Source organism: Citrus sinensis, chromosome 7 (genome assembly GCF_022201045.2).
Source record: "Citrus sinensis cultivar Valencia sweet orange chromosome 7, DVS_A1.0, whole genome shotgun sequence".
Taxonomy (NCBI): Eukaryota; Viridiplantae; Streptophyta; class Magnoliopsida; order Sapindales; family Rutaceae; genus Citrus; species Citrus sinensis.
Genome location: NC_068562.1, coordinates 23,370,675 through 23,380,414, shown reverse-complemented (window position 1 = coordinate 23,380,414; position 9,740 = coordinate 23,370,675). Strand labels below are relative to the sequence as shown.

Below are 9,740 nucleotides of genomic sequence, written 5' to 3'. Positions count from 1 at the left end.
ATTAAAAGCGCGAATAAAATTAGAATCTGTCAAACGTTGTCGTTTTAGAAAATCTTCTGAGTGAATATAAATTAGTACTTATATAAAGCGGATGAGGAATATGACGCTGAACCAGTAAGAGGATGATGGTGGGGTCTCATGTCCCAATAAGCTGATACTATAAATTAATTTCCCATATTTTCTGTCATTTAAATTCTGTCACTCGCTCAATACTCGATTCAACGCCGTTGGTGAAACAAGCAAAAGTTGTCTCACTGTCAGCACTACGCCGTGAGAAATGTAGAGAGATTATCATCCACTCACTCTTTCTCACAGGGCGAACTTTCTTCCCTTCAAACCAGAGAGAGATGCCACTGTGACTGTATTGAATTAGAAATAATGATGGAGAAATCTTCGAGGTTAATTTCAGATCCTTACCAACTATTGCAGTAGTAGTTAACAAAAAGATTCTGAAATGGAGAATCTTTTGGGCTACAAATTCCAGCCATCCAACGAACAAATCCTCTATCTTCTGGTGGAGAAGAGGCTTAATCCCCATTTCTCACATCACCCTATCAAGGATATTGTTGATATCTGCAGCCTTGAGCCTTGGGACTTGGCAAGTATGTATATCTAATTTTTTTTCCCCTTCTCTTCTCTCTAACCTTCTGTACCTGTAGATTTTACTAGCTGAACTAATTGGCATAATATTATTTTTATGATGCAGCGGAATCAAAAACAGAGTCCGAGGATCAAGTTTGGTACTTCTTCTGTGAACCTTATTATAAGTACAGGAAGAGTAACCGTGCCCACAGAAGAACAAAAACAGGGCATTGGAAAATTACAAGTAGAGTTTCCCAAATCGAAGCTAGAAACGGCCTTTCGGGTATCAAAAAGATTTTGACTTTCTACCGTCATGGTCTTGCTTCTAAGGAAGCTATTACCGAGTGGGTTATGCATGAGTACCATGTGACGGACGACCCCAGATATAAGGTATGAGCTTTGTTCTTTTGACGTGAGCTCTGTTTTATGACTCTTATTATTATAATTATGAACTTGTGCATTCATTGAAGCTCGAATCAAGGTCCTGAGTCCTAAGAAACCAGCGCCTTACCATTGGAGTTAGATCTTGGCTTCGCATGTTTTGTGAATCTTACAAAAATTTTAGTCTGGTAAAATGCTGTGTAATAAAATATATGTTGAATGCCAATTAGTTGTTGGAGATATAATAGGATTAATTAACCAGGCAAAGTCTTAAAATTTTTTCACTTCTTTCGGTCTAGACAGTGGGCAGGATGTCCATTTAGATTATATATCTTTGTTGCCTATTGCTAACCTGTTGTTTTGTTTCTTCTAGAAGTTTGCTGATTAGTAATCTAGCATTGCTTATGAAAATTTGAAAATTAATTGATAATGCAGCATTCCTGATGGCGTTTTTGCCTTAATTCATGTAGAAGGAATTTGTTTTCTCTCGCATAGAGAGAAAACAGAAAAAGAAGAAGCATGGTACTTCGACTACTGATGAAGGTGAATCATGTAAACAATTGGTTTCTCCACCTCAGCAATCACCTAGTAACCATTCGTTTTCTTATAGAAATCATAGTGAAGAACAAACTCTCACCAACTCTGGCCAGCAACTACAAAATCAAATATTTTCTTATCCTGGAAATCTTATTCAACAAGATACTATCACATACCCTCAGTCGATAAACCCAGTGCTGCCACCAAATAGCAATTTGGAGTTGCAGGTACCACTAGATCACCCTTCAGTAACACATAATTTTGCTGAAAATGATTTTCAGGGAGAAAATCTTCCAATTGGAGAGTTCAACTTGTACGGTGGCTACAATAGGCTAAATGAAGCCTTTTTTCCTGCAGTACAGAGACCAATCTATCAAGAACAAGAATTAATATATTCTAATAGTTCTTTTGATAGTTTTGACTTTCCTGATTGTCTAATTGATAGTGATGAGCAGGTAAATTACCTGATCAATTCCTCAAGGGCTTTCCAGGATGAAAACTCTTGCGAAGAGACTAGACAAACCCTTTTCCCTGGCTTTAACCCATCAAAGTCAGATGGAAAAGCTTCAGCTTGTGTAGTGAATAGCAGTGACACAAACACTGCTTGCAGCAATGCATGGATACAAGAACTGCTTGAGAATTTTCTTAAGTAGCAAATTTAAAAGTTTTAGCTTATGCAGTGGATAGCAGTGACACAAACACCGCGTAGAAAGATTCATGGGTAGAAAGTAGCAAGTTTTAAAGCTTCAGCTTGTGTAGTAGGTAGCAGTGACACAAACACACTTAGAAATGGGAATTTTGCTTAAGTAGCAAATTTAGAAGGTTCAGGTTATGCAGTAGATAGCAGTGACACAAACATGGCTTAGAAATGAGAATTTTGCTTAAGTAGCAAATTAAAAATCTTCAGCTTATGCAGTAGATAGCAGTGACACAAACACGGCTTAGAAATGAGAATTTTGCTTAAGTAGCAAATTTAAAAGCTTCAGCTTATGCAGTAGATAGCAGTGACACAAACATGGCTTAGAAATGAGGATTTTGCTTAAGTAGCAAATTTAAAAGCTTCAGCTTATGCGGTAGATAGAAGTGAAACAACCACTACTTAGAAATGAGAATTTTGCTTAGGTAGCAAATTTAGAAGGTTCAGCTTATGCAGTGGAGAGTAGTACCACAAACACTGCTTAGAATGATTCATGGATAGAAAAACTACTTGAGAATTTTGCTTAAGTATCAAATTTAAAAGCTTCAGCTTATGCAGTGGATAGAAGTGACCCAAACACTACTTAGAAATGAGAATTTTGCTTAGGTAGCAAATTTAAAAGATTCAGCTTATGCAGTGGATAGGAATGACACAAACATTGCTTTGAACGATTCGTGGATAGAAGAACTACTTGAGAATTTTGCTTAAGTAGCAAATTTAAAAGTTTCAGCTTATGCAGTAGATAGAAGTGACAAAAGCACTGCTTAGAAATGAGAATTTTGCTTAAGTAGCAAATTTAAAAAGATTCAGCTTATGCAGTGGATAGCAGTGACATGAATGCTGCTTACAAGGATGCATGGATAGAAGAAACAATTTGAGGATTTTGCTTGAGTAGCAAATTTAAAAGGTTCAGCTTATGCAGTGGATAGAAGTGACACGAACACTGCTTACAAGGATGCATGGATAGAAGAACTACTTGAGAGTTTTTCTTAAATAGCAAATTTAAAACGACAATCAAATCCTCTACGGGGTAATATTATTAATTTACTATATCTATATGGGTGATAATGCTTCACTCACCTTTTATTGAATTCTGATCTCCTCATAGGAGGAAACTACTGTAATCTTAAGTAGCATGTAAACAACTATGTAATCCTCTTAGGAGGAAAGTACTGTAATGTTTAGTAGTATGTAAATAACTATGAAATTCTCTTAGAAGAAAAGTACTATTATTATTGATGATATGATATTGTCTGGTAATCATCTGTTGCTTTGTAATATAGAGCACTTGAATTTTCAATAGCATGGCCTAGTTCTTGAAACTTGGAGCCTGTTTGAATAGACAAAAATGCTTGTTCCAAAAAGAGTACAAGCAGAGATGTGAATGGTTCATGTACGTGACATCCATCAATTATTGAACAGTATGAACTCATCACGAATCTTTGTGTTAAACTTTTTTCATCATAAATATAAGGAGACTCCAAATTTCTGAAAAAACCCTTATTGATAAGTTTATATAATCATATTAAATGAAACTAGATATACTCCTCTTTAGGGTTCGGGGCTTTTCAAGATTACCACAGGCTCATATTATTAACTAATAACTATTTTCAACTTCTGTGAGATAATAAATTTTGGATTTTAATTTATTTATAGAACTGTAACAAAGATTTAAAAAAGAAAATAATACAGGTGAGAAAATAGTAGTTGTTTACTAATTATAACATATGCGTATCATCTATGCATGTGATCCCTTATGCTATTATTGTAATTAATATAATTTTCAATACCTTTATGATTTGAGGCTTTCAGCCCTTCCCTTCCCTTGATTGTTATTTTATGAAAAATAACAAGCAACAAAGTAATCGTGTTAGATGTCCATTGTGGCATATTAGACTTTAGTTGTTATAAATTTTTTGTTCTTTGTTTCATGTATAAACGTACATTTTACATCACGTCTTACATATTTGAAATTCGGTCTTTCATGTTCTAAATGCCTGCAAGAATTTTCTTCTTTTCTTAGTTTAACATTTTACATATTTAATATTCTTTTACATCACGTCTTATATTTATGCCGTAATCATGTTAGATATATGTTGTTGCATTTGTACATTTGGCGTTAATTATTTATAAATGTTAAGTTTCATATTTATGTCACTTTGGTGCGTGTTTGAAATTTGGTGTTTCCATGTTTCAATTGCCTCCGAAAATTAAATATGTTTTTGGTTTCAAATCTGATGTTCCAATTTCATATGTAACATTTATTGCACATATATTGAGTTAAATGTTGTAGGTTTATATCGCAATCATTCTATTGTTGTATATTTGACTTTAATTGTTTACATTTTTTTTTACTGAAATATTCTTCTGCTTTGTCTTCTATAAAAAGCAATCTATCTATATCTATATATATATATAAAGCTAGGACTTGAGGAGGTGATGTGGCATCACCATTTTGCTTCTTTGTATATTCTTTATTATTTAATAAATAGAGATTTTTTAAAAAAAATTGGCTTTTCATCTTCTTATAATTAATTTGATTGTATTTAACACATTTAATAAATAGTAACTTTATTAATATATATCATTCATCATCTTTTTATATTTTCTATTATCTAAAATATCTAAAATATTGGTGGATATTCTTTGTACTTTTTTTTCTCTTTCTATTTAAATTCAACAATATGTAATCATTAATAATAATTAATTATAAGTCTTTTGAAACATTTATTTATTTTATTATGCTAGCAATTAAACTTTAGTGGATTAAAATACATGAATTAATTAACATAGGAAGAGAGGTTCTTTCATTTTCCCTCAACAATGCCACTAATGCCTAATTTTAATGTAATAATCTCATATTTAATTATACAATATTTTGTTGAGTGTCTTTTGACTTCTTCAAAATTTATTATGCTATCAATTAAACTTGAGTGCCTTAAAATACATAACCTATTTAACATAGGAAGAGAGGTTCTTTCATCTTCCCTCAACCTCATCTTTTTATATTCTCTATTATCTAAAATATCTAAAATATTGATGAATATTCTTTGTACATATTTCTTCCTCTTTCTATTTAAATCCAACAATATGTAACCATTAATAATAGTTAATTATAAGTCTTTTGAAACATTCATTTGTTTTATTATGCTAGCAATTAAACTTTAGTGGCTTAAAATACATGAATTAATTAACATAGGAAAAGAGTTTCTTTCATCTTCCCTTAACAATGCCACTAAGGCCTAATTTTAATGCCATAATCTCATATTTAATTATGCAACCTTTTGTTGAGTGCCTTTTGGCTTCTTTAAATTTTATTATGCTAGCAATTAAACTTTAGTGCCTTAAAATACATCAACTAATTAACATAGGAAGAGAGGTTCTTTCACCTTCCCTCAACCTCATCGTTTTATATTTTCTATTATTTAAAATATCTAAAATATTAGTGGATATTCTTTGTACATGTTTCTTCCTCTTTCTATTTAAATCCAACAATATGTAACCATTAATAATAATTAATTATAAGTATTTTGAAGCATTCATTTATTTTATTATGCTAGCAATTAAACTTTAGTGGCTTAAAATACATGAATTTATTAATATAGGAAAAGAGATTTTTTCATCTTCCCTCAATAATGCCACTAGGGTCTAATTTCAATGTCATAATCATATATTTAATTATGCAACCTTTTGTTGAGTGCCTTTTGGCTTCTTTAAATTTTATTATGCTAGCAATTAAACTTTAGTGCCTTAAAATACATCAACTAATTAACATAGGAAGAGAGGTTCTTTCACCTTCCCTCAACCTCATCGTTTTATATTTTCTATTATTTAAAATATCTAAAATATTAGTGGATATTCTTTGTACATGTTTCTTCCTCTTTCTATTTAAATCCAACAATATGTAACCATTAATAATAATTAATTATAAGTATTTTGAAGCATTCATTTATTTTATTATGCTAGCAATTAAACTTTAGTGGCTTAAAATACATGAATTTATTAATATAGGAAAAGAGATTTTTTCATCTTCCCTCAATAATGCCACTAGGGTCTAATTTCAATGTCATAATCATATATTTAATTATGGAACCTTTTGTTGAGTGTCTTTTGGCTCCTTCAAATTTTATTATGCTAGCAATTAAACTTTAATCTCTTAAAATACATCAATAAATTAACATAGGAAGAGAGGTTCTTTCATCTTCCCTCAACAATGCCACTAGAGCCTAATTTTAATGACATTATCTCATATTTAATTATGCAACCTTTTGTTTAGTGCCTTTTGGCTTCTTCAAGCTCTCTAAACACTAAATATTTAAGATTTGTTATGTTTAGGGTTTTTTTATTTATTTAGTCAACACCCTCTTTAGAAAAATACTTATATTTTTATTGTTTGGTTTATTTGAATTTTTGATATTGTGTGCTTCATGGAGTACTCTTTTCTTCATGAGTTGAACAATGATAAAGATAGTTGGATGATAAGGGTTAGGCTTTGTAGGATGTGGGAGTCTACTAATACTAAAAAAAATGGAGAATTGATTAGTGTTGATATGATTTTTATTGATGAAAAGGTTGTATAAAAAATTTATTCTCTCATTGTTTTCTCTAATTTTTTTTCCCAATTGTTTCACACTGAATGTAGTATGTGTTTTTTTTTTCGTAGGAAAATCTCATGCATGCAACAATCAGGAAAACCTTAGTGACAAGGTTTAAGCACATGTTGAGTGAGGGTTCTTTGTACAATGTCAAGAATTTGAAAGTTGTTTCAACTACAGGCGAGTACAGACCACTTTCAAATCAGTATAAGATTATTTTCTTGGTTATAACTTCTCTTAAGAGGTTAGAAGAAGGAACTGTCAAGATTCCGATTAATGGATTTCAATTCGTATCTCCGAATTTGATTAATTTACGTGTGAATGATAACACAATCCTCTCAGGTATTTTTTTAATTATTAATGTTTGTTAATCTTTAAGTGTATATTAGAAATTATTAATCCTTATGTTTTAACATGTTTATGTTATTTTTCCATAATATTACAGATGTTATTGGAAGTTTATGTGGTGTGGGTGATATTGAGATCGTTGGAGCTGGTTGGAAAAAAAGAGATATAAAAATTCTAACGGATTAGTAAGTTGAATATAATCAAGAAAACTATGACTTTATATTTTTTAGTTATTTATGTTATTTTTTAGTTATTGGTTCTCTTTACATTATTAATTTTTGTTAATTTTTATGGATAGTTCGGTAACAACGAAGATTACTTTATGGGGAAAGTTAGGGGAGATGTTTGATCCAAATTTGTACAAGAAAGACGAGGGTCCTTGTATTGTGATAGTAACTTCTACAACCATTAAAAAATTCCAAGGTAATTATTTTATTTAGATCCCACTAATTAACATTTTCAAATGCAATGTGGCTATTTTAATATTATACAAAAATTTAGATTTTGTTCAAGTTTCGTTTTACGTTACATTTGCTCTAAACAGGTGAGGTTAATTTCTCTACCACAAGTGCAAGCAAAATCTATATAAATCTTCAAATAGATTATGTAGCATCATTAATTGAAAGATTTTCCACCGTCTCCAACGTTGTGCAAGTTATTGAAAGTTCGAATGTGAATAAGATTACTTTTGAGGAAGAGATGTTCCTTAACAGAATGAGCATTGAAGAACTATTGGAGGCTGATTGAAGTTCTCAAGTGAAGGTGATTTTTCTATTTTTTTTCCTTCTCATCCATTTGTGTTATTTGTTCCTAAATATTGGAATGTCCTTATTATTTTTGTAAATGTTTATTGTTTAATTGTAGGAATATATTGTTACTGTGCGGGGCAAGATTAGTGAAATAGACAACTCCTTTGGATGGTACTATGTTTCATGCAAAACATGCATAAAAAAGGTCATACCTACAAATGGTATTTATATGTGTGGCACTTGCAAAAAGGAATGTGACTATCCTCTTGTGATGTAAGAAAAATAATATTATTTTTTTAAAAAATTGCTTATTATGTTGTTAGTTTTTCATTTTAATTCATTATTCTAATGTAGGTACAAAATACATATAAAAGTCATGGATAAAACAGCAGAGACAACTTTTGTCTTATTCAATCATGTAGCTGAGAAGTTACTTGATACATCAGCCCACAAGTTGTTTAATAGACTACCTTTATATAGTAAGGATGTCCCTACAGAAATTCAAAGCCTTTGTGGAAAAGATTTTGTTTACAAACTGAAATTGAATGATTACAATTTGAAAGAGGGACTTGAGAATTTTACTGTGTCAAAACTTTTCACCCCTGATGAGAAATTGGAGCTCGAACAAGAATTGAAGAAGGTATTATCTACCTATGCTAGGTTCACTTTGTAGGCAATATATGTAATGTTAAAAAAATTATTTAATTGTTGTATTTTGTAGGAAAAAAACAATACAGATCATGAAAATGTGGAAATATATGAAAGAAAGGAAGGACATTCCCAAGAAATGGTAATTTTATTTACTCTTATTTCCCAGTTGTTTTCCTTTATGATTAAAATTATCATGTTCAGTTTACTCATAATTTTAATTTCCTTGATTAAAAAATTACAGGATCCTCATGATATCTTATCAAATAATTTGGAAGATTCTGTGGGAGATTTTCATGTTACTAATGCCGGTAAGAATAGAAAGAGAAAAAACCAAATTATTGATGATGATGAAGTTAGTGATGGTGGAAGTAATCAATACACAAAACATGTTTAGTGTTGTTGTTGGTCGTCTTTTTACATGTGTGTTAGTCTTTTGACCTTTTTTTCTTTTTAGAGTGGTAATATTTAAGTGTGATATGATATGTCTTATTTTTCTGGCTATGTATGTATTTGTTTTGAACGATTGGGATAACTTATTTTTCTTGTGTTATATTTCTTTCTTGGCATCTTGCTCCGTTCTATAGATGAATGTAGATAATAAATTGGTAGTGACAATGCAAAAAAAAAGGCTTATCATCATCAACAAGAGTGATAGCAACAAAAAGAAACGCTAGACGCAAATAATTGGATTAATCCCTACACTTCACTTGCGATAAAATATAAATTTAATTTTTGTTACTTTGAGTTTCATACTTTCAATCACTAAAATCTGAAAAATGAAACCCCAAAGATCTAATTCGAACGCTCAAGATTGAGATCAATAAGTTAAAAATAATAGTTATATGTTATACCACTTAATGTTTCTAATTCATTGATTGATATTGTGAATAATCTCTTGGGTAAATTTTGAATTATTCCAAATTGATTATTTTTAAATTACTTCATTATTTTTTAAAACTTCAAGTTGTTTTTATTTTTTCTTAAAAAATGAGGTGAGAGAGGTAATTTACATTTTTTAAATTATTTTAATTACAAATATTTTTTAAATTATTTTCCTTACTAACATTATTTTAATATGATTAGTCTATTGAACAAATGAAACTATTCATCTTATATTTGTATTTATTGAAAATTTTTAAATTTCAATTTTTTTTTAACTCTTAAGAGAAGAAACCCTCCCTAAATTCTATATCTTCTATC

At 30.3% G+C, this 9,740-nt stretch overlaps 1 protein-coding gene across 6 annotated transcripts; it reads left to right on the top strand.

The window, feature by feature from the left end:
- Positions 1-122: 122 nt before the first annotated feature.
- Positions 123-9,109, top strand: LOC102608160 (NAC domain-containing protein 4-like). Of its 6 annotated transcripts, none has more exons than XM_052443925.1 (10): positions 123-602; positions 707-972; positions 6,861-7,134; positions 7,238-7,325; positions 7,439-7,563; positions 7,685-7,902; positions 8,005-8,162; positions 8,244-8,529; positions 8,611-8,679; positions 8,782-9,109. In XM_052443925.1, exons 1-6 carry the CDS (start codon positions 455-457, stop codon positions 7,885-7,887), a joined length of 1,104 nt encoding a protein of 367 aa, XP_052299885.1. In that variant the 5' UTR covers positions 123-454; the 3' UTR covers positions 7,888-7,902; positions 8,005-8,162; positions 8,244-8,529; positions 8,611-8,679; positions 8,782-9,109. The 6 variants fall into 6 exon arrangements, with proteins under 6 accessions (XP_052299885.1, XP_052299886.1, XP_052299884.1 ...); XM_052443926.1 differs by having other exon boundaries at positions 124-602; positions 7,796-7,902; XM_052443924.1 differs by lacking the exons at positions 6,861-7,134; positions 7,238-7,325; positions 7,439-7,563; ... (3 more) ...; positions 8,611-8,679; positions 8,782-9,109 and adding exons at positions 1,434-2,328; positions 2,408-3,453 and having other exon boundaries at positions 134-602.
- Positions 9,110-9,740: the final 631 nt, after the last annotated feature.

Bases quoted from the DNA above. Each gene is read 5' to 3' on its own strand.
- LOC102608160 (XM_052443924.1), top strand. From the start codon at position 455: ATGGAGAATCTTTTGGGCTACAAATTCCAGCCATCCAACGAACAAATC. The intron at 603-706 runs GTATGTATATCT...TTTATGATGCAG, and splicing joins TGAGCCTTGGGACTTGGCAA to CGGAATCAAAAACAGAGTCC. The intron at 973-1,433 runs GTATGAGCTTTG...TAATTCATGTAG, and splicing joins CGGACGACCCCAGATATAAG to AAGGAATTTGTTTTCTCTCG.